Raw genomic sequence first — 24,783 nt, forward strand, 5'->3', positions numbered from 1 at the left:
CTTTTAGCTCCGTTCCCCTGTGTCGACTGTTGGATACTTTTGGACAAATCCTCCAAGCTACACCGGGTGGAACCTGCTTTGCAGGTCTCCAACACATTGGAGATGCCTTGCTCCCCCGCCAAAGATGCAGACCCGCTGCAGCAGCAGCAACAAATGTTGAGTTTTGCAAGTTGAACCAATCCAGCAGTAGCAGTCAAGTGCTGGCCTGGAATTCCTGAAATCCAGACCTTGAGCCCGCCGCCACAATCGGTCAACAATCTGCAGACATGGGGATGTGAATATATCTTGCTAGTGAGGCGCCCCCAATGCAACCGATTGGCTATCGCAGGCTTGTGTTTTTGGCTTACCATAGGTAGGTTTAAGTGAAGTCGATTCAAGAAGAAACGAAAATCGCTATTTTTTATTGGTCCACTTGCTATTTTTTCCTTCAGAAATCCTCCACAATTTTAGAGTCTCTCTCTCTCTCTCTCTCTCTCTCCCTCATCAAATCCTCCACATTTTGAGAGTCTCTCTCTCTCTCCCCCTCATGCTTCCAAGTCATAATCTCGGCCCTCTTGGATCTTTGGCTATTTTTTAGTGTGAGAGCCAAGGGACAAAACAAGTAGGGGGGGCAAAGAGTCTTAGCATTAAGTTGCAAAGCACACAAAATTCTCGTTCTTGGTACACTCCAATGAATGCTACCATGCTTTTCTCCACTTCTCCCCTCATCTCATCTCATGTCTCTCTCATTTCACACACACCTTCATGCCTTCCTTCCCCCTCGATCTTATCGCACCCTACCCCATTCCATTCAAACCTTCCTCTCTCCCCTTCCCTATGTTGCTCCTCTTCTAACCTCGCCTTTTTGCTTCATGGCCTCCTTCCTCTCCAAGTCCCTCCCATTCATTCAGGTTCGAATTGCTCTTCATTTTTTGTTTTTCTGAGTTGCCTCGCTCGCGAATTGCTTTCCGTCTCTTACCGCACCGAACAATCATGACGCTTTTTGAGATCCATCCATTAGAGCAGCTTGCATACCGGAGTATTTGAGACATCGCCTTTCTGCCGTTCGAATTGTTCTCTCTTTGCTATTCGGACGCCTGAAGAGCCGGCGTAGCACAGTCTTGATGTCACAGTGGAAGGCTTTAGGCAACGCTCTGGATTTTTCAGTTTGCAATTGTAAAGTCGGCTTGGACGTCAGCGCGGAATTACACTGAGTCAATCGCTCATCGATGTAACGTGCCTGTCTCCCAGATGTTGGATCCTCTGCAAGTCGAAGATAGCGATACAGAGCGGACCGCAATGGAGAGCTCAGCAAACGTTGACGAGCATAGCAATGCGCCACTCTTTGCAGCACAACTGGACAGGACCAACATGGACAGTTCAGAAAATGGTGAACGGCATAGCAATGAGCCATTCATTGCACAGCTGGACAAAGAGATTGACGTGCAGCGCTGGTCAGTGGACGACGTTGCAGATTGGCTTCAACGGAATGTTTCATTTCGAAGCGAACGGATGGAAGGTGCTATATTATATAATTCACGCTCTGATTTCGGAATAGAACTATGGCTTTAAGGTATCCCAGTACTAATGTTAATAACGAGCAATCTGTCATGACGTCGACAGAGTGACTACGCAGGCGGGGCATGAAACGCAACGAATGAATCGTGTCTCCATGTAGGCGTCCCAAGATATTCGTTGGAGGGGCGAAATTGATGTCATAAACGTGAAGTCACCCTAAACCGAAATGGTTATCCCTGTCGTTTTAGTGGAGGCAATCGATTCCGCCCCGCCCTAGGCTTCTCTAGGCACCTTTCAATCGGCCACGAGCCTTTCAATGCTAGAATGCTGTTGATCCATCACATTGCAGATTTGGATTTCCGAAGATGTGCCAGTTTTAAAAGAGAGCATTGTGTAATCGTAAAGTAGTTTGCTCGTGTTGTATATCCATAATTGCGTATCAACCATAGGAGCCTTATCGCCACTAACCAATAGAGAAAAAGAATAGGACTCTTCTAATATCATGACATGTGCCCACGCTATTGGAAGACTGACGTGATATCCTTCAGGCTTTACTCAACCCCTCGGATACCCACAGCATGTATGTTCATTTAGAGGTTCAACCATTCATGTGAAGGATATGACCCTTCTGTGGTGTCATTTTGGAGGGGACAGACATCCTTCCAACTGTAAGAAAATCTGCCAGATGCACATGGCAGCCAGGGAGCGCAGAGTATGGGGTCCCACTCCCTCGCCTCCTAGCCACGCATCTCCAAGTCCCGAAAAGGCCAGCAGGACATTGGAGAGGGGTTGCACCATCATTTTATATCCAAGTATCTTTCAATACCACGTTTGCTTACAGTATTTCTATTCCCAAGCGCCCCATTAACCACATTAATCCTTAGCACCCACGTGGGGGTGTGGACCACACCAAGGCCCCATTGGCCTCTATTTCCAGCACCCCCCATGATACAAACACCATGAGCGAACTGACCAGCCAACAAATGCTGAACACCCACTAAAGCCCAGATCAGCCCAGAAACCTGACCACCCACACACAGGGCCGGGTCAGCTAATAATGTCGACCACCCACACACTCAAGGCTGTGTTGACCAATCACAATTGCTGGGCAGTTTCTGTGGACTGACACAGGTTATCAATTCCCGTGCCAGCCGCCATTTTCAAGACTAGTTGACACCTTTCAAGCCGTGGTCCACCATCAGATCAGCTCTGTTCATGTGCATGGCGCCACATCCCACGGATGCGCACAGTCAGTCAGAGCTGCCCCAGACGAACAGTCAGTGTCAGCTGCCATAATCAAGAACTCGCCGCGCAGATGCTACGTCTTCTCACCACAGTCAGTGGGCCATCCTGGCTCTGATATCATGTTAGAAAATCTGCCCACCAATGCCAGATGCTGGCACATGGAAGCCAAGGAGTGCCGAGTACGGGGGGTCTCACTCCCCTGCCTCCTAGCCACGCATGCCCTCTCCAAGTCCCAAAAAGGCTGGTAGGACATTGGAGAGGGGTTTCACCATCATATTATATCCAAGTATCTTTCAATACCACGTCTGCCTATGGGATTTCTATCCCGCTTCCACGGGTCAGCTCCGCATCAAGTGCCCAATTAACCACATTAATCCTTAGAAACCAGAGGGGTTTTGGACCACACCAAGGCCCCATTGCCCTCTATTTCCAACACAACAAGGCTCTTCTGGGTACGTTATGACGTAGAATTTTTATTCGTGTGCCTGCTAGTGTGAAAAGTTTCAGCTACACTGAAGTATCTGCTAGCAGCATGGTGGGCGGACTGGGCCCTTTGGATTTATCCAGCTGTGAAAGCATGAATTGGCTACATTATAATAGGCTCATGAATTTGGTTTTACTTTCAAGTTTTTGAGATAATCCCATCTATAATAGAGCATCCCTCCTCCATAGCAGCATGAAACAGTGAATATAAGGCAATTTTAATGCTCCCCAGTCACACCTTTCAGTATGGTTACCTTGCTTACGACTTTTTTGCGAGATACTCCTCTGTTCAAGAGTTTTTCGCTACTTCAGCATGTTTTTGTGTCCAATCCACATTTATTTGATGGTTGCTGTCTTAAGAGTTGATGTGCCGTTTTCATCATTACTTTAGAATGTTTTTGAGTCTTCTTATAACTGTGGAAATGTTCTGTGAAGATGCACGCAGTCTGAAGCTTGATATTGATATCTGGTTTCACTTTTTTGAGAGCAGAATCTGTAAAGGCTTTCCGTAGTGAGGGCATCGATGGTCTAAGGCTTCTTGCACTTCAGAGAAATAATCATGCCTGCTCAGGAATGACTGATTCTGAATGGTCTCTGCTAAATGTAATTCTCTGACCCAATGCTACAAAATTATTTGTCTGATATGGCACCATGCCTTCCAAGTCTTGTTAACTCTGTATCATGGTACAGCATTGTCCTGTATAAACCTTTGAGAAGTCATTAACTGGTTGTTATTGCTAGACCAGAGGGAAGAATTTTATTTGAGACATCAAGAAGCTTTCCAGCAATGTCTATTACAATGTTCACCTTATCTCATATAATTTAGTACTGATTGCTGTGACATTTCTTTGATTTGTAATTTCAGGCTGCTCGGGAAAGTTTGTTGAGCAGTCATGAGAGGGTGATGCTCGCTTGTGAAAGTCACACAAGCAGCCCAGACTTTTCAACGTTAATAAGTCCCAGAAATGAAGAACCTGAAGATACATTTGTCAGCTCTCTCCTGCCTGTTAGGTCTGTATGCCAATGAGTTGCAAGATGTCCACAAAGTTTAAGACTCAAAATAGTGTTTACTTTCTAAACTCTATGTTATTGGGTTTTCTCTAATGCAGTAATGTTGTATCTATAGCAATATTTAATTACCATTATGATTTTTTTCTCTGCTTAGGCTGCAGGCTAGTGCTAGCATGCCTTTGAGGACTGCTCAAAACTATGGACTTCTTTCATCTTCTGCGAAATTATTGAGCTTCCCAAGGCATTGGTGGAGCTTCAGTACTGTCAAAGATGAGCAGGTTGGAATATAATGGTATGAATTTACATTTATTTTGTGAAAGCTTGTGATCAAATGCACTGTTTTTTGGGCCTGTACTGGATGCACTGGTCTCATCGATAAATTCTGCTGATGTTCGTGGACTGACTGCAAAGGGTTACACAGTTCTTAGTGTGAATTCATAGCAATCATTCTCTTCAAGAAGAGATAGTGACTAAGGAACTTGGGCCCATACTGGGTGCATGAGGCTCATTGATGGATTCTTCTGATGTTTGTGGACTGAATGTGATGGTTTTCAGAGTGATATGATAGCAACAGAAGTACATTCTCTTCAAGAAGAGATAGCTAGTGCTGAGGAACGTGAAGCAATTCTCAAAGCCAAGTATGGACCGGAACTTTGGACTTCATGCTCAATGAAAATTCAAGTGCTGTTTAGAAAGTGTGACTTAGACAAAACATCTCATCTATAAGTTAAAAAAGGAAGGAGTAAAGGCAGAACATATCGAATTTCAGATCCACGAAACTGAGGCTTAGGTTTGAGGAATATTGATTGTAAATTCACTATTGTTTTAAACACTCTGTTTTTTTTGAAAAAGAGCATATTCTGATTAGGTTAGCTGGATTTGTGGCCATCCCTTTCCAAAGTGTAGAAGGATCCAGTCACATTTACTATTTTTTCTTCTTCATTGGATGTTCGTGCTGTGAAGCTGCTTGTTATATCTCAAACCATTGAAAATCTAGTCAAAGTCAAGACATTGCTGCGAATTAAGGTTCATCTGTTGATGGTCCTCTCCTCCCTGGGTCTTTTAATCCTCTTTTTCCTGCCTTCCCTATGCCTACCCTGCAATCCCAACTTTTTGCTCGCAGGCCCATATAGGGTCCCCTCCACACCTTTTTTTGCCCTGAAGGAGCTCTCCCAGTTCGTTTGTTGACTGCAGCAGCCTCTAGGGACTTACCACATCCACCTATAGGATCATGGTTCTGCTCAGCACCTCCCAACTGTGCTTAGGGATGATGGGCCTGTCTGCAGTATGCCAGCAACAGCTCAATGTCGCAGCCCCCCCGCCCCCATCCCCCTTGGTCCCCCAAATCACAGCAGCCTCTAGGGACTTATCACATCCACCCTTAGGATCATGGTTCTGCTCAGCACCTCCCAACTGTGCCTATGGGCCTATCGCAGTACACCAGCAACAGCTCAATGCCGCCCCCCGCCCCTCGCTCCCTTTCCCTTTTCCCGCAGTCCCCCAAATCACCCCACCCCTTCTGCGGTTCTGTGCTTGTTTGGAATTCGCCCCCCTCCTGGCTGGCTCCTTATTCACCCTTCTGTTTGCCTTGCTTCAAGTGGCCCTTCCCTCTGTGGGCTGCCCTTTTGTGGATTTGAAAGTCATGATCAAAATAGGTGCTTACGAGGTTCCTTTTCTGATCGTTTTCATTTCTGCATGTTCTATTTTAACCGCTTTCTCTTTAATGGGTCAAATGGGTAATAGGAATTCCTTCATTTTTTAGTAGACTTTGAGATAATGATTAATCCAATCTAGTAGTGGTCATCGATTCTTTGCATTGTCACCACAAAATGCTTTTCAGGAATCTGAAACATTTAAAAGTTTCTACGAATCGGGTGGAATAAGCTGTTTTTGGCGAAACCCCAAAATTAGGAATTTGGGGTCAACATTAGGGTTTCTAGGTCAAAATTAGGTTTTTTGGCATGGAGTTAGAGCGGATACAGGTGACGCACTGTGCACAATAAAATCTTTAGAATGTAAGTTTGAGTGTGTATTAGACTTTAGTGTTTCAAATTATAATGTATTGATATACCCTATATTTTACATATATTAATTATGTGTGTTTCTAAGCGACACTCCTATGAGATTTTCGAAATGTTTCTATTTGAAACCCAGAAACCCGTTTCTAGAAACGTTTTTGGTGACTCTGATCCTTTGGTACCATGCTCTTGGGGCTTGTTTCAGCCCATACAATGTATAGACTTTGTCCATAAATGCAGACTTTGCATCCATTTGAAAAGTGGCCCACTTTTGATGAGCAGCCAAAGCTATCAGCGGACAAATAGTTGTCATCATGGCTGTAGGAGTAAAGACTTCACTGTAAGGAACCCCCTTACTTGTGTATAGCCTTTCACTACCAATCTTGCTTTGCACTTGTGTGATGTACCATTAGACTTCCACTTTACTTGATATACATGATTAGTTCCGACAAATTTCCTCTTGCGAGCCTTCCATCTCAGCTTCCATCACAACCTGCCATTTTGGGATGCCCTTTACTTCCACAAAGGACTTGGCTCCTCGATTTACTGACTTTAAGCCATCAAAGTGTAGTTAACGTCAAGAGTCTCCTATTGTTACAGGGACCTCCTTACCTTCTAACTTCTTTTTGAAGTACTATGACCCTTGAATCCTCTATGGTCCGTAAATACATCTCATGTTCTTCTCTTTTACTAGGTCTATCAAGTGGTTCAGGCTGCTTTGTGTCTGTCCTCTTCTTTTGCAACTTTGATCTCTTTCTATTTCTCCTTGATTGCAAGCTTTGTTGGTTTGGGGAGTGTTGTCGGAGCAGCTAGAGCCGCTGGTACAATTGGATCTGGTTGAGCTTTGATCTCTTGATTTTATGGGTTATAGAGGTGATAGGATATTGAATCGTTGCTATAGCCACTTCTGTAATTAAATTCGAACATGTCTGCATTGTGTTCTCATGTACAAATGCATCAAATGATGGGTTTCTTACCATAGTATGCTTTGTATGAAGTCTTTTCTTTGATTGCTGTGGTCTTTGTCCTATTTAGGATATGGACAGCCACATTGATTGCCTCCCTGTAGAAGGACCTCAAGAGCTTCCTCCTTCTCATATATATTCACATTTCAATTCTTTTTTGTTAGATGTGGAGAGCAAATGAAGGAAGCTAGTATGCAAGGAGGAGACAACGAGCTGAAGGAACTGAAGTGTACTGGCACATGGATAATTGAGAAAGTACAAGATAAGACCCAAAGTCATCTAAGTCAACATAGAACTAAAATGTGCCAAGTGTACGGAAACAAGACTAGGTGTCCTAAATGCCTACAAGGTCAAGTGTCAACCAACCCCCCTCTATGGTATGGATGAAGTATCGTGGATACATCTCCAGTATGTTTGGAAGGTATATCATGGTTGCACATATTTGTCTGTGATGGATATAGCAACCTATGATAGCATAGGGAAGCAGAATCGCATAACAAATGGTACCAAGTGTAAAGCTTGCCAAAAAGCTTCAGACTTGGGTTGTGGTAGAGATCTGCTAAGTTATCCTCTGTGCGAACCTAGGACAACTATATATCTCTAGCTGCTCACAGTCGCTCTTGAACATAATAATAGTGCACCTCAATGTCCTTGGTACACACATGAAAGGCAAGATTACACGCAACGTCTAAATCACTTTGGCTATCAGTGTAGATCATGGTAGAAGATGCTTGGTTGACATCAAGATCTGCAAGTAACTTGTGAAGCCAAACAGATTCTACAATGGTTGTGAAGGCCACTGTGTACTTTGCTTCACGACTCGAAGTAGCAACAATAGGCGGCTGCTTGCTGAAACAAGAAATGCATTAAAAAAAGTTAGCCACTGTGAGACACAAGGGTGTTGTGATAACCAGCCCAATTACTGTCGGTGAAAGCATGCATAACCTGTGAAGAACTTATCATCATATAACCGTCCCAAATGCTGCATGCCTTTCTAGTATCGGAAGGCACGTTTCACAGTACTAGACTTGTGCATGAGCCTTCTCAATTGAGAGATTGCATATTGCTGATCAAGCCTGGTGTGACATAAATAAATAAGGAAGCCCACAACTTGGTGGTAGAGGTATGGGTCACTCCCTTCCTCAGAGAAGAAACTGAAGCCAGATTACAATGGTGTAGGAACCGGCTTACAATCCTCGAACTGGAAGCACTATAAGAGCTGCCCAATGTACTTGGATTGGCTCATGTCATACCCCCCCTCAAAACTAGCAAACTAGATACCCAGATAGTAATGCAACCCTTCCCTTATCTGTCATAGCAAATAACTTCTGCAAACCAGCTTTGAAAGCTGCAATTTGCTCTGTATTTGGCCCAATAATAAGCATGTCATCCACGAAGATTAAAATCAGAAAATCTGATTCACTCTTACGGACATAAAGAGTGGCCTCTATGTGTATCCAAGGCATAACAAAGGTCAATGTATTTTTGAAATATCATGCCCAGGCTGCCTGCTTCAAGCCATAAAGGGCCTTTTTCAGTCGGCAAACCTGATTTTCAGAACCTTCAACCTCAAATCCTAGAGGTTGGGTTTTGTACCCTGCAGAATCTCATCTGAATCTGTGTTTGATTGAAAGAGGGGCAGCAAGGAATCAAACACATTAGAGGCTTCTACCTATGGCCTTTTTTTACAGTCCAAGCAAGGCAAAGCTGCATTCTCAGCAAAAACCACGTCTCTATTGACAATAACCGTGCCTGTGCTAGGCTAATACAACAGGTATCCTTTGCTCTGTGATCTACATGTAGTCAATGAAAATGCAAGAGTGCCTTATCTTCAAGCCTATCCCTTAGATGAGAGGGAACATGTGCATACGCCAAGGACCCAAACACACGCATGTCTGAAATTACAGTCTTCTAGCCTATCCATGCTTCATAAGGAGCCATGGTCCTCAATGCCCTTGCGGGTGCTTGATTGAGCACATAGTTGGCACACATAATTGCATCCAACCAAAATTTATTGGGCAACTTAAGCATGCATATGGCCATTTCCTTTAATCTTCTATTCTTCCGCTTTGCGACTCCATTCTGTTGCAGAGTGTATGGCACTGTGCATTGATATAATCATGGCTTGGGTTGCTAAGAAATCTGAAAATTCACGGGACATATACTCACCCCCCATGCCAGTGCGGAGGGTCAAGAGCTTGCTTCCACTCTCATTTTCAGCTACAGCAAGAAAGTTCTTGAAACAAGGGATCAGACTCGGACTTCAAAGGATAAATCCAAGTATGTCTGGTGCAATGGGAGCAAAAGCACTAATTTCTTGCAAGCTAAATGTGAGAAATTGAAGGACAAGGCCTTACCAGGCAATATGAGAGCAATAAGATTGCAATTTTAGCAAAAGCCTCAAATGTTTGAGAGGGCAAATGTGCCAAAAGAGGGAAAATGCAGGAAAAGCCCCAAATTTCAAGTGTACCAGGCAATGTTCTGAAAATCTGAACAAATGTGACCCAAAATCAAACCAAATGTTGTGAAGCTTGCTAGAATGTTTTCAATTAAGTTTTGGCAAACTGTAGAAGCTAGTGCTTTGCAAAAGGAGGTCGTACAAGCTGTACGAACATGAGAGACTGATGCGGGTCTAATGACACGGGGGAGGGTCGCGACTGACAATGATTTCATACAACTGTATGGACAAATTTGGGCCTTGTGAAAAATATGCAAGAGTTGTTTTGCCTGTATCAGAACACTTGGAATGAGGGCGTTTACAATCGCAGCTGGTCGCGGCTGCAATCTGAGGTCTTCCGTAGGAAATGGTGACCCAAATATGGCACAGGAAGTTGCAATGTTAGTTGCAGGTGGTGTAAAAGTGCAGAAGTTTTGCACATTCTGTGAAAACTCACTCTGCAACAGATTGTAGGAGAGGCATCTGAGTTCTGTCTTCGAGCTGCTGTTTTTCCAAATGTCCCTACCCTGGACTAATGCTTGAAGCATACAAATAGAGGTTACTCCCACCCTTGAGAGGAGTGAGTTGGGCTGGAGATGGAGCATGCGAGTAGGCAGGTTGGAGTAAGACATCTTGCTGTGATACCATTGTTGGTACTAAATATCAAGATCAAGGGGGAGGGGGACATGGAGGAATTTTGAATAACTCATAAGTGCGGAGAGAAATGGAAGGAAGATGAATTGCAAGGAAACAACAATGTGTTGCCCTATCAGCTAGATGGTCTAAGCATATTTTTTTCTTGGATGCTCGTCTGGGAGAGTCTAAAACGAAATTGTATAGTCTTCACAAGCAGTTGTAGCTTGAATGAAGAGAATATGGACTACTTTTTGATTAGCCTTCTCCCTTAGTGCTAGCCTTTGTCACGACTGAGTCTGCCATTCACCTCCAGAGTGCCGACAAATCTCAGTACAAAGACCTTTGTATAAATGGATGCTCAAGTATGTGTGGGTGTGTGGATTTGTTTGTGTGAGAGCATTTGTCTATACTGTGTTCTACACCCACTTGGGCGCTGATGATGTCAGTGGGGATGTCATAGTAGCTAGTCCCGTGCTATGCGTGATGCTTATGAATGACTACCTTGAGATTGAAACTGCACTATATGTTGTGTTTTTAGAGGATGAGTTTGGGCATGTTCCTGGATTCATCCAGATATAAGCTAAAGGAACTGAAGTGTATGTACAAATAGATAATGAGAAAGGCCAAGAGATGGCCAACGTGTGGCCTAAAGTCACCCAAAGTCAACGTAATACTAGGTGTCCCAACAGGACTAACTGTCCTAACTTGCCTACAAGGCCATATCAGGGCTAAGTGTCAATATTTTTGCTTCCCCATTTGGTTGGGATATGTGCATGTTCCATTGTGTCGAAAGTGTGAGATGCAATACCCTGCTGAAATCATCTTTGAAAGCAACATAATACTGCTCTCTTGAGGATGATTTTGTTGACATTTGTGTGCATATGTATGATTGAGCTAACCATAGCATAGCTTTGGCCCTCGCCATGGCCTCTTTTGGGATTGCTATTTGGTGTTGCTTGCCCTCCATGCAAACCTTGTAGACTTTGGGCTGTCTGTAAGGCATGGAAGTCCATCCATCAGTTTAGACTTTTACATTGCAGAGAGAGTCTTGTAAATGATGTGGCCAAATCTCCAAGCTGTTTAGACTAGATCAATACCTCCTTATTATTGAACTCTATCTTCATTTTCATTTTCATAATCCATATTACAAATAGGTAAGGCATAGAAAGAACATTGGACAGTACCTTTTCTTTAGTGGGTCTATCGTGAATGGAATGCTCTTGGTTCCTTTGACCGAGCACTTTTTGTACTGTTGTAGACAGTAGCTACCTCATGTAGTGGGAGGATCACGTAGCTCTCTTCAATCTTTCACTCATCGTGCACAAACAAGCTTAAGAATGAACCCACAGCAAATTGAAATACACAGCAGAGAATAAGGATTGCAAGTCACTTCAGATCCAAGCTACAAAAATAGACAAAGACCCCCTATGGTTGGAAGATGACAATGGATAAGAAGAGTTGAAATTCAAAGGATAAAAGCAACATCACACAAATGGAAGACATTTCTTGTCACTCAAATGGGCAGGCATCTCTTGTCACTCAAAATTATAAATGGAAGTACCTTACACCCAAATTTAGCAGAATTACATGCCAAACTCCTCAAGGAAGGAGTGTGGAAGACTATTTACTAATGCAGCCCAAAAATTCAGAACTACTACATTGGCAAGAAACTAATGGGGTCCCCCCACAGCCCCTTGATTCTCACAGTCAATTGCTCTTTCACAACTCAGCCAATCAAAGAGCAAGCAGGCTTGAGATGGACCACAAAAAGTTAGACATATTGAGACATAAATAGTAAAAGCAGTCAGTAAAATGGAGTGACCAGGTACATGCCAGGAGATGGATTAAGTACCCTCTCAGGTTCTCCAGGAATCTAGAGCAATGGATAAAACAAAAGGGTGGAGGGGGCATTCAGATTGCAGGATATGTGGTTTTATTGCTTATCTACGCAGATGATGTGGTCCTTTTTGCAAAAAATGTAGCTCAGCTTCAAAAGCACTTAAATGTTCTCTCAGATTGATGCAAAACACATCTATGATTGTAAATATTGACAAGACGAAGGTGATGAAAAGGGCAAGTCTGATTCTATTTCAAGGACAACTATAATCTATGTGTAGAAATAAGGTTACTGGGAGGCCTACAAGCTGTGTTCATTTTACAAAATAAATGCAGGAAGTCCAACATTTGGAATTGGGGAGTATGAGGAAATTCCTGTTTCAGACTCTAGTTCAGCCAGTGGTTAGGACAAGCATACTTTTATGTGGAAGCGTTAGGGATATTTGGCAATTAGATTGACACAGGATATGCAGATGGTGGTACCACAAGATCTAATGACGTCTCTCTCCCTCGCTGCACGACAGGTTGCAACTACATTGATCCAGGTGGTGACACATACGAAGACACTCCTAGCATCTAGGAGCGTGCACTGACCACCAGGGGGGCTGGTGGATATACAGCCCTCTCTAGGACCACGTATGTCCATCCTCTCTATTTACTAGTTTTCTCATCTTGTTTAGTTCTACATGTTTGACACCCTCGAGAATGCATGGAGTCCTAAGAGAGTCGCGAAAGTAAAAAGTACCATGGACATCTAAATTAATTTAAAACTCCAAATAACATGAAGCGTGTTTTAGAATTTAACACACTGCACCAGTCACATTGCATTTGTGCATGTCTCATGAGTCATCGCTTGACGCTTGTAGGTTCTCCTTGCAGCTACCTTTGCCTCGGACATTGCTAGGATTTCTGCCTTTTTGAGGCGATTTCCTCTATAGAACCTTGCACCTAGGGTTTGTGCTTCTAGGTGTTCTTAGGTTCTTAGCTTCTTTTGCGATCGTTTTTTTGTAGATGGCTGCAATGTTTTTCTGCCTTTTTGAGGCGATTTTCTCTATAGAACCTTGCACCTAGGGTTTCTGCTTCTAGGCGTTCTTAGGTTCTTAGCTTCTTTTGCGATCGTCGTTTTGTAGATGGCTGCAAGGTTTTTCTTGGCTCACTGTTGCCACAAATCTTCTTCTTTGTGGTCTTGTAGAGACTCTCAATCTGCATGACTCCTATAGAAGAGTGTGAGGCGCCAAGTCACAAAGCTGAGATTTCACACAGAATAGCAATTCGAAATTGGAGAAAAAGATTATCTTTATTCAAAGGAGAATCCTTTACAAGGAAACTCTTCCCCCCAGTGGTCATCATCCAAATAGATATGCCCTCATGATCATGAGGGTAGTCCTTGAGGAGCTTGAGTACTCAAGCTCGATTATGTGTGTACTCAAGGCAGCAGATTGTCCAACAAGGGATTCCTCGTCCTGGCTCTGATACCATGAAAGAAAATAGGGGACCGTGATGCCCATGTGTACTCAGGTCGAATAAATGTTACACAAAGAAGATTGAATTGCGGCAAATGCATAGACTGAAGTGGTGCAGCAACTAAGCTGTTCACATTATGAATCCACATATAAGCACTCCTAGCTCTGGAGGTGCTAAGGGAGAGGCCAATCAGAATGCACTAATAGACATGTATGGTCAATGGATCAATACTAACATTCGATTAATACTGAGATAGGTGCCCAATCAGAATTCACTAATAGACATGTATGCTCCATGATTAATACTAGCATTTGATTGGCTGCCCTAGATTGTGAGATGGTTAGTACATGCCCTAAGCTAGACGAGTGATATGGAACCATATGGCATCCATCCCCCCCATCCATGGTGGATGAAGTGGGGGTATGCCACCTCATGTGGCCCCTTCAAGATCTCTAACCATCTATTGATGACTTAATGTCATAGCTGGTCTACCTAGGACCTAAGGTCAAGCTATTACTCGACTGAACCTTCTAATAATCATAACCACCAGTCACTCCAAGGGTGAATGATGAATTCCCAGCCTTGCTGAAGGATATCAGGCGTACTTTGACCTGTGGGTGTGACTAAGAATGCTTAGCCTTGCTTTATTAGGGGTGCTCATGTACTTTGGCTACTGCAAACATGAAGTTAAGCCAAGCTCTTTCATGCACCTGAAGATGTTCTAACTAGACAGTGGAATTGTTGCTGTGCTCTGCAGCAAGCAGGAGTTTCCATACATTTACCTAGAAACTCAGTGTGTATTTCTGGTTTCTGCAGAGATGTTGATGCATTGAATTTGTATTCCAATTTCCATTTGTGTTTTGCACATAAGCTTGCATCATCAGCAACACACTCTTATATGTTGATTCCAGTGAAAGCTTTCTTGTTGACAGTTGTACTTGAAGAAGCTTCTTTTGTGTTTTGTTTTCCCTACTCATACTTACTGACGCTGTGTTGATTCCAGAATTGACCATCTTGATGAAATCTTGCGGACAGCTCAGCTTGCTAGCTATTTGTTTACACGACTGGTGAAGTTTCACACTATTTCTCAAGCGCCCAACTTTTTTCCCTGGTTTTGGCTTTAAATGCTGTGATGCATAAGGAAGGGTGAACTGATGAGAATCTGTTTTATTTGGAATAGAGATGGATGCCGTTACCGGGTGAGTTTCCAGCTGATGATGTAGATGTCAATGATTGGCTTCAACGGTTTCTTGTTCTACAAGGATCAACAATTTTCTTTTATCCCCAAGCAGCAGGTTTGTGATGATATCAATTGGTTACTAAACCAAAAAAATAAATAAAGTTTTAGATGTCTGTCTTAGCTGTTTGCTGCACAAGGATTCAGGTAAGCCAAGCTTGTAGTTTTTTCCAAACAATCCATTACTACTGAGATGGAGAACATGTCAGGCCAGCTTTAAAGCAAAGAGAATCCATGATGGAAGTCGATGGCATACCAACATCCCTCATATTTGATCTGACAAAGCACGAACAAAGAGGAGGCATTTAGGCAGCTTAACCCCTGTTTCAAAAAATATTTCTCATCCTGGTACTAGAAGCATGCAAGCAGACTTCTCAACAAATCAAATGCAAAATCTGTCTGAGAGTACTAGTCAACTGGGCTTCCTACTATGTCACCTCAGGATAGTCCGTGAGAGTACTAGTGAACTGGGCTTCCTACTATGCATAGTTGCACGAAACGTGCGTTTCGTGGGCAGAAACGGAAACGCCGTTTCGTCAAGATATCTCTCCATCCTCCTTCTACAGTCTACCTCCCATCCTTTCTCACGAGTCACTTCCCTTGTGATGATTCCTCTAGAGGTTGTGATGCTTTCAAGGGTGTACATTGAGTGTCTACTTCCTCAAGACGCTATTAATCCTCCTCAATGCCGAGAGATGCTTATTGGGTCCATGTCTCCCTCTTGGATAGTTATAAAGGAGGCGGTGGCTCCAAGAAGTGGAGATGCAACTATTGCGGCATAAGCAAGACGGGGTTTGTCACACGGGTGAAAGACCATCTAGCAGGTGTTCCCTGCAAGGATGTAGGACCTTGTGAGTTCGTGCCTACTGCAGTGAAAGGTGGCCTAACAGAATGGAAGCGTGCGCGTATGGCAGCCTTGGCTGCAAAAAGTGGAGGACAAGGGCTGCAAGATGAAGAAGAGGCTGCTGACACTGAGCCATTGGATGATGCCAGCACATTGGGTTCTGCAAAGAGAAGTAGAGGGGCATCAACTACATCGAGCGCAGGTCCTAGTGCCACAAGAACACCCTTGCCACATGGATCAATTAGTGTGGATGCTAGTGCGGGGAAAAGAGGATCACTGCAAAGGTCTAGCATTCAAGCACGCTTGCAAAAGCAAGCAGTGAAGGAGGCCACTAGTGAGCTCACAAAGCTCTTCATACAATGTGCAATACCCTTTCATGTGGCGAAGACTACACGATGGAGGAAGGCCATGAGAGCCGTAAGCCGCATTGGGTATGAATGGGAAGGGCCTACATATGAGGCCTTGCGGACAAGAGAGCTAAGAAGAGAGAGGGAATGTGTGGAAGACCAAATGAAGCCCTTGAAAGAGACTTGGAAAAAATATGGATGCACACTCTTATGCGATGGATGGTCAGATGCACGCAAGAGGAATGTGTACAATATTTTAGTGTCTTCTTGCAAGGGAACCATTTTCTTGAGGGCCATAGACGCTTCCATTGCAGGTACAGTGATTACAGGGCTGTATATTTGGGAGCATTTACAGGCAGCCATTATGGAGATAGGTGTTGAGTATGTGGTGCAGGTGGTGACAGATAATGGCAGCAATTGTGTGTCAATGGGTGCCATGTTAGAAGATGAGTTCCCTAAGATTGTGTGGACACCCTGTGCCTCACATTGCCTTGATCTTTTGATCGAGGACCTAGGGAAGATACCTTGGATTGATGCCATCTTCTCCATAGCCCGCGATATCGTGAAGTTTGTCACGAAGAGACCCAAAGTCCTCAGCATCTATCGGGCTTACAGTGACCTTGAGCTATTGAAACCTCCAACCACAAGGTTTGCTTACATGTTCATAGTGGTGGAGAGGCTTGTGCGAGTGCGCCAGGGCTTGTTGCGCACGGTTGTGTCTCGGGAGTGGGGAGATTGGGATGATAGAGGCTAAGCAAAGTCTATCAAATTTTTTCGCATGATCATGGATGAGTCTTGGTGGAATCAGGCGGAGGCATTAATCAAATCGATTAATCCTATCTACACGGTGCTTCGCATCACAGACATGGAGGGAAGCACATTAGGGCTCTTGTACGAGTTTATGGACAAGATTGGAGAGGCCCTCAACAGAAACACTTCCCTATCGCCTGATAAGTAAGACTTTTCACTTTTGTAATATGTATAATTATTGCAGTTACTAAATGGCAATTTGTTGTCATGAAGCCTGGAATTTTCAGATATATATTATGTATGTACTATTATCTATAGTCTATGAATTTTGCATGCATAATGCATTCTAATTTCTTGTGGCATGATTTAGGGTTGAGTCCATCCGTGCTATATGGAATAAGCGGTGGAATTGGTTCCACCGCCCAATCCATGCGGTGGCACATGTATTGCATCCGCTCTGGCGCAGTCAAGAGCAATATGAGAATGACTTGTTGGAGGAGGGGATGCAACAGTATCTACAAAATTGGACGGGTGGTGCAACGAAGATTGGAGGATGAACTTCTATTGTTCCGCAATCACAGCCTCTCCTTTGGTCGACCTACAGCTAGGCTCCGAGAGACACAGTTGCAACCTGTCTCCTGGTGGGAGAAATATGGCAACTGTACTCCTACTTTGGTAAGAGTCTAAGAGACAAGTTCCAACGCCACTAGTTGCAGCTTAGTCGTTAAGTAATTTGAAGTTTTATCTACTACAAATATGTTTAAAGTTATCAAGTTCCTGATACTTATCTCGGCTTAATTGGCTTATGGCAGAAACGCCTTGCTATACGTGTTCTCTCACAGGACTGCAGTTCCGGTCCTTGTGAGAGGAACTGGAGCACTTGGGCCCTCTTTCACACAAAGAAGAGGAACAGATTGAGCACGGCTCAATTGGAGCGGTTGGTGTTTTGTCATTGCAACCTCCGTCTCCTTGAGTTCACCGCCGGCTGCCCCGAACCCCGCCAAGTGAATGTAGACAAGGTGGACGTGGAGAAGATGGAGGTCATACCAGATATCCCACGGGAGGAGCTGGACATATACACCATGTTGTATGAGGAGCTGTCAGCACCAGCACACCACACACGATCATACACTCAACCATCTGGAGATGGTGCTAGTACTTCAGTTGCACCCGATGGTCCTGATCCTGATGTTGATGATTCTTCTTCAGACAGTGACACAGATGCCTCGAACTTATTTGAGGACGCAGAGGATAACGATGACGAGGAGTCCATGGATGATGCAGATGATCAGTAGTCCTGCTGCTTTTTTTTATATCATCCATGAGTGCTTTTATTTTGAGTCTTGCATGACTCATGAGTCATGAGTCATGAATCATGATCATGAAATTTGTGGACCATGAATCATGATCATCTATGGAGTCTGGACATTGAATACTTTCAAGTTTCAACTTGTGTGCTCACTGTTAAGTTTAAACTTTTTTTTAAGTACTTCAAACTTCTAAATTTCAGATTCTTGTAATGCCAAACTTGTTAGTCATGACTCATGATACATGTTGATTTCAGATTATTGAAGCATCATTCAAGAATTTAGAATCATAGAGGCATGAATCATGAATGATGCATTGATGCTTGAAGGCTGAAGCCTGAAGCTTCAGCCTTCAAGTATAGATAATTGTAATTTGTATTATGTATGATTTGCACTCTATTGATAATTATATTATGTATAAAAAATAAATTTTTATACATAAATTGTATCATATTTCCGTTTCTTCCGTTTCCGTTTCGGCGGGGCCCGGAAACTCCGTTTCTTCCGTTTCCGTTTCGGCTGGTAACTATGCTACTATGTCACCTCAGGATAGTCCGTGAAGCCTCTAATGCCTATCACACAAGTGTAACTCTAGAGATGGATGAGTTGGCGGTAGTCCAATTGTAAGGTGCTGTTAGAATGATATCAGCATCACGGTCTCTAGGTGCACTTATATTTGCCTGTGTGGGTAGATTAGCCCTAGATGCATGTAAGCTTACCATTTTGCATTTCTCAATAGATCTGTACCACACGTCAGTCAAGGCACACACTTTGGGCAAAATGCCTTAACTACAAGCTCAATAGCTAAGTGCTGCATTGTTGGAAAGAAAAAGGATTAACAGCGTTAGTAGTTTGAGTGTGGGGCCCTTGAGCTCTGGCTTATTTAAGCAGCACAGAGCTCAAAGCTCCGGTGTCTGCACACAACAGCAAAATAGTTACCAGAGGTGCTGACGCTCCTGCATTTGAATCATGGGGGAGCTTAAGCTCTTGTGGGGTCTTCAAGGCACCATCAACAAGGATCTCCAAACCCAGCACTTGAGGCTGCCAGATTTGAAGGGAGGATTTCCTTGCAAGGTGTGTGAATTCTGTGGCAGCCATAGTTCAACAGAATGCTTTTCTGTATTCCCCGTCTCATTCAGAACAAGATGTTTTACTTGTTCAGAAAACTTTATGGGGTCATTATTCTCGCTTTTTGCTCATGGTTATAGGCACTAACTCTTCCAATATTGACCATTTTTAACCTAGTGCTGAGATATGCTGATAAACATGTAATAGAATTGAGCTACAGGAGTGCTTGCAAATTGTTTTGGTACAATCCTGATGGTCTTGTTTGTTTGTTTTGTCAGTTCATGTTAGGAGCTGGCTATCGGTTTACATGTGCATGACTTGATCTGCTTACTGTAATGATATATTTTCTTTTAGTGGTCATTGCATCTATTTGTTCACATCTTCTATGTCTTGCAATGGCAGACTTGAGGCCTCAAGGAGCAATACTACTAAGTGAAATTGTGGACTTTGGACAAATACCGAGGCATCTGCACCATCAGCAGGATGATACGGATTGGTTTGGATTCTATATGACTACCTGTGATGGCCTTCGCCTTGAATGCTCAACCCCTTTGAGATTGCAGGTGAGAGTTTTTGTTTTTTCCCAGAATGGTTTTAATGCCGGAAAATAGATTAGTATTACTAAAGTTTGTTTAAGATATGTTTTTGAGATCAACACGGTTAATCCAATCTCTTTTATAATGCGTTTTCTAAAGGATTTCATTGCTTATAATTGCATCTCAAATGGGCTGAAGGTGCATAAGCATAGATGTTAAGAGGTTCAATAGCTAAAACTTTGCAAAACTATTTCGGTTACGTAGATGGAGTTATGGCTTTCCTCAATTCGAGCTGACCATGGAGGGGGTTGTGGAGAAGAGGCCAAGTAATGTTTGTAGCTTCAGAATTGGAAGCCTGGATTTAATATGCCAAAAGCCTCTCTTTGTGGATCCATTATGGGCTTCTTGAAGTTCTTGGTACAGTATGGCCATTCAGGCAAGTGAAGAACGGTACCAGTGCAAATGGTTTTTTCGTGGGATGGTCAAATAGGAATACTTCTGATGTATATTCAGAGTCGCTGGCAAACCTTCTTGGAGTTTCACCCACCCTTCCACGAGCCTCTCTCTTGCAGGCCATTCTGAAGTTTACAGGCTCTATCATTTATTATTGTTTCCCTTTATTGTATTTAGACGTATCCAAAATCTACCAAAGCATATGACATTGTTTGTGGTTGTTCATTTTGTGTATGTAGATTATGTATAGGGCTCCCTTTGAATTCAAGGGAGGTAATGAAAATCATGCAAGTAGACGGCCGTGTGCCTTGTACTGTTGTGAAAAATTAGAGAGGTGTACACATTTACAATCCCCTTGCTACTTTGCACATTGTACTCTTAACATCACTTTCTGGAGATCTTAAGATATGCTTTAGCAATGAGTTTTGCTTGTGCTGCCATGGTAAAGAAGATGCGAAATGTTGGGTACCACATCACCGATGCTTATTTTATTTCTTTCTTCCCATCAAGTCAATTTTCAATGGTTCCAAATTTTTTTTTTCACACTATCTTAGGTTTTCCCACATGCGAGCCTTTTTATACCAATTTAAGCTGTTCCCCAGGTCATGATACAACTTGATAACATGAATGATCAGGCGTTTAATCAAATCAATTATTACATTATCATGTGGCTTTACAGCTACCATGTCAATGCAGCTAAACAGTTCATTGCTTCATTCAAACTTTATTGTATCCTAGTCACACATTGCATTATAAGATGTCCATATAATAAGGATTCAATAGAGGGTATGAACACACAATTCCTGTTCCCCAGGTCATGATACTACTTGATAACACGAATGATCAGGCGTTTAATCAAATCAATTATTACATTATCATGTGGCTTTACAGCTACCATGTCAATGCAGCGAAACAGTTCATTGCTTCATTCAAACTTTATTGTATCCTAGTCACTCATTGCATTAAAAGATGTCCATATAATAAGGATTCTATAGAGGGCATGAACACCCAATTCTCCTAGCATTGGCCAAAAGGTGGCATATGTGTATATCACTAAATATAGAGGTACAAGAGAACACTTTTGTACTTCGTGCATTTTCATCATCTAAAGTCTCCGTTAAACCTTAAAAGGATAATGCACGTTGAGGTTAAAACCATCGTATAGTAAGTATGTATGCCCTTCGAATAAATTGGTGTAAGCTAATGTTTAGTGCATAGTAAATGAAGGTGGCAAAGGCGGCTACATCCATGGTCTAGATAAAGGCCCATAGGTGTCCACGATCTTGAAAAAATGGCATTAGTACTAGTGCGTGAAGGTGCGATTGAGAGAAAAAGAGGAAGAGAGTCTATGCAGTACAGGACGAGTCGAGGATGATAGTCACACAAACTTAGATAGATGGATAACATTACTAAACACAAGTACAAAGTACTTGTATCTAGGCCTAGGACTAAATGTCCTAGGTGTCACATAGGACTATGTGTCCTATGTGGCATAGAAGGCACTAACACAATAAGTGCCTACACTTATGCCTACAAGGCACATACCATGGCCTATAGGGCATCACTAGAACCAGCAAAGGATGGCCTACAAACCCCCCTCCATGGGATGGGCTGAAGTATTCTGGAAACGTCTCAGAATACCTGGTAGTTTCTGGTCATGGTGGCACATTTTCATCCAAAAGGATATAGCCACCTATGAATGTACAAGGAATGTCAGATCATGTAACAAAGGGAACCAAGTGTAAAGCGTGTCGGAAGACTTCGAACTTGGGACGAGGAAGTGCCTTTGTAAACATATCTGCGATGTTGTCCTCTGTGGGAAGATAGGACAACTCTATGTCACCTGCTGACAACCGCTCCCGAACATAATGATAGTGAACTTCAATATGCTTGGTACGCGCATGAAACACTGGGTTACGCGCAATGGCCAAAGCACTCTGGTTGTCAGTGTAGACAATAGTGGAGGATGTCTGGAAAATACCAAGATCTGTAAGTAACTGTCGAAGCCAAACACACTCTACTGTAGCGGTGAAGGCTGCCCTGTACTCAGCCTCACAACTAGACGTGGCAACTGTCGGTTGCTTTTTGCTGAGCCAAGAAATACATGAATTGCCAAGCAAAAAACAATTGCCAGTATGTGACACTCTGGTGTCGGAACATCCTGCCCAGTCACTATCCGTGTAAGCATGCATGGTAAGTGAACCCTGATCACCATAGAAGAGGGCTAAATCCTGAGTGCCTTTGAGATATCTGAAGACTCTTTCACTGCCTGCCAATGCTGTGAACTGGGCATGTGCATGAATCTGCTGAGCTGAGATACTGCATACTGCAAGTCAGGTCTGGTGTGACATAAATAAATAAGGCATCCAACAGCCTGCTGATAAAGAGTAATATCACATGGTGGGCTCCCATCATGAGCTGAGAATTTGAAGCCACGGTCCACTGGAGTAGAGATTGGCTTGCAATCCTCAAACTGAAAACGATCAAGGAGCTGTCCAATATACTTGGACTGAGACATCATGATACCCCCCTCAACATGAGCAAACTGAATGCCCAAATAATAATGAAGCCGTCCCATGTCGGACATGTCAAAAATCTGCTGCAAATCAGCTTTGAAAGCTGTAATTTGCTGAGTATCGGGGCCCGTGATAAGCATATCATCCACATATAAAATCAGCACTAAAAAATCAGATCCACTCCCACGGAAATAAAGAGTGGGTTCTGTTGGACTATTCTGAAAACTAAGGGATAGTAAGTGTGCATGAATTTTGGCATACCATGCCCATGGCAATGACACATCGAATGGTAGTAATCCTGGATGTGGGAGCAAATGTCTCCTCAAAGTCAATGCCTTGTTGTTGGGCATACCCTTTTGCAACAAGACGGGCTTTGTATCGATCTATGCTGCCATCAGATTTTCTTTTTAATTTGTAGACCCAACGCGTTCCAATGGCATGCTTGCCAGGTGGAAGATCTACTAATTCCCAAGTGTCATTTTTGGCAATAGATTGTAACTCAGCTTTCATTGCATCCATCCACTCTTTGCTGTCAAAAGCATCTTTATGGCACAAAGGCTCTTCATTGCAAGCTGTAGCAAGGAGTGCAAACTCAAGAAAGTGACCATGCTGTCTATTCCCTGATCTTGTCCGGGCAGCAAAAGGCTGATCTTGTTTGCTGTCCCTCAATGTATCAAGAAGCCATCTGGGAACTTGCCTTTGCTGTCTATTAACAGCTCTTTCTTCAAGGACTGCATCATGAGTAATGGGATCATTTGGTGCCGGAAGAGAAGCCTGCAAATCAGCATGAGGTTGAGGCTGATTATTGCTTTGTGGAGGGTCTGCAGGAGGCGCATGTTGCTGCTCAAAATCTTCTTCTGATGATGGTAGAGGTAACCAAGATTCAAAGGCATCAAACATGTCAATATCTGGCTTTGCTTTGCAGTCCACAAGAGGAGAAGCTGAATGTTCAGCAAAGATCACATCTCTACTGACAATAATCTTCCCAGTATTTGGTTGATATAACCGATACCCTCTGCTCTCTTGGCTGTAACCAATGAATATGCATTTGATTGCCTTGTCATCAAGCTTATGTCTCAGCTGAGATGGTACATGAACATACGCAAGAGACCCAAAAACTTTCATGTGTGAAAGTGAAGGCTTCCTGCCTTTCCATGCTTCATAAGGTGTCATAGTCTGTAATGCCCGCGTAGGTGATCTATTCAGCACATAGTTGGCACACATTACTGCATCAAGCCAAAATTTATTGGGCAAAGACTTAGCCTTGAGCATGCATCTAGCCATCTCCATTGTGGACCTGTTTTTCCTTTCAGAAACAGGATTCTGCTGAGGAGTGTAAGGAGTAGTGCATGAGTGAATAATGCCCCGTGAAGAAAGAAATGCATCAAACTCCTTTGACATATACTCACCCCCCTATCTGTGTTGAGGGTGACAAGCTTGCAGCCTGATTCATTCTCAACCATATTCAGCCATCTCTGAAAGCATAAGAAAACTTCAGATTTGGCCTTTAAAGGATATATCCAGCAATACCTTGTGAAATCATCAATGAGAGTCATGAAATACTTGTATCCTCCAATGGCATTTGTCCTCATTGGGCCACAGACATCACTGTGTACTAGCTGCAATTTCCTTTGTGAGAGTTTTGGACAATTCTTTTGAAAAGGAAATCGATGCATCTTACCCAAAAGACAACCCTCACACACATGTTTAGAAACTGTGTGAGTCTGAGGTACATCATTAGCCATCTGGTGTGAATGCAGCTTTGCAAGAGCTCTATAATTTAGATGGCCCATTCTCTCATGCCACAGATGAGTTTCAGCAAGCTGTGAATCTGAAATAGCCAATGCTTCGGTGTAAAGTGCAGCTGCATGATGATCAAGGTGATAAAGCCCTTTTCGCAAGGTGCCAGTGAGAACTATGGCATTGTCATCACGAAGATCATATACTAGGCATCTGTAGCCATCAAAAATTACTCTGAAACCTGAAGTAGCAATTGCTGAAATTGAAATCAAGTTGACTTCAATTCCAGGCACAAAAAGAACATTTGTCAGAGTGACAGGATGACTGGAAATGGATGTGAGCTGCACATCTCCAACTCCTTTTACAGCATATGAAGCATTATTGGCACATGTA

General features: G+C 43.2%; 1 protein-coding gene across 1 annotated transcript; it reads left to right on the forward strand.

Moving 5' to 3' along the window:
• Nucleotides 1-674: 674 nt before the first annotated feature.
• On the forward strand, nt 675-20,524 carry LOC147889675 (uncharacterized). Its single transcript, XM_087392044.1, has 10 exons — nt 675-890; nt 1,231-1,498; nt 3,716-3,828; nt 4,091-4,236; nt 4,391-4,514; nt 4,792-4,874; nt 14,596-14,659; nt 14,773-14,887; nt 19,548-19,708; nt 19,946-20,524. The coding sequence occupies exons 1-10, from the start codon at nt 675-677 to the stop codon at nt 20,009-20,011; spliced, it is 1,356 nt and encodes a 451-aa protein (XP_087248170.1). The 3' UTR covers nt 20,012-20,524.
• Nucleotides 20,525-24,783: the final 4,259 nt, after the last annotated feature.

This window comes from Dipteris shenzhenensis, chromosome 20 (genome assembly GCF_047967505.1).
Source record: "Dipteris shenzhenensis isolate YYH24624 ecotype China chromosome 20, Dip_SZ_1.0, whole genome shotgun sequence".
NCBI classification, from domain to species: domain Eukaryota; kingdom Viridiplantae; phylum Streptophyta; class Polypodiopsida; order Gleicheniales; family Dipteridaceae; genus Dipteris; species Dipteris shenzhenensis.

What these genes read in the sequence shown, in the direction of transcription:
- LOC147889675 (XM_087392044.1), top strand. Translation starts at nt 675, where the DNA reads ATGCTACCATGCTTTTCTCCACTTCTCCCCTCATCTCATCTCATGTCT. An exon ending in AGTCCCTCCCATTCATTCAG is followed by an intron (nt 891 to 1,230) that starts GTTCGAATTGCT and finishes CCTGTCTCCCAG; the next exon opens with ATGTTGGATCCTCTGCAAGT. An exon ending in GTACTGTCAAAGATGAGCAG is followed by an intron (nt 4,515 to 4,791) that starts GTTGGAATATAA and finishes GATGGTTTTCAG; the next exon opens with AGTGATATGATAGCAACAGA.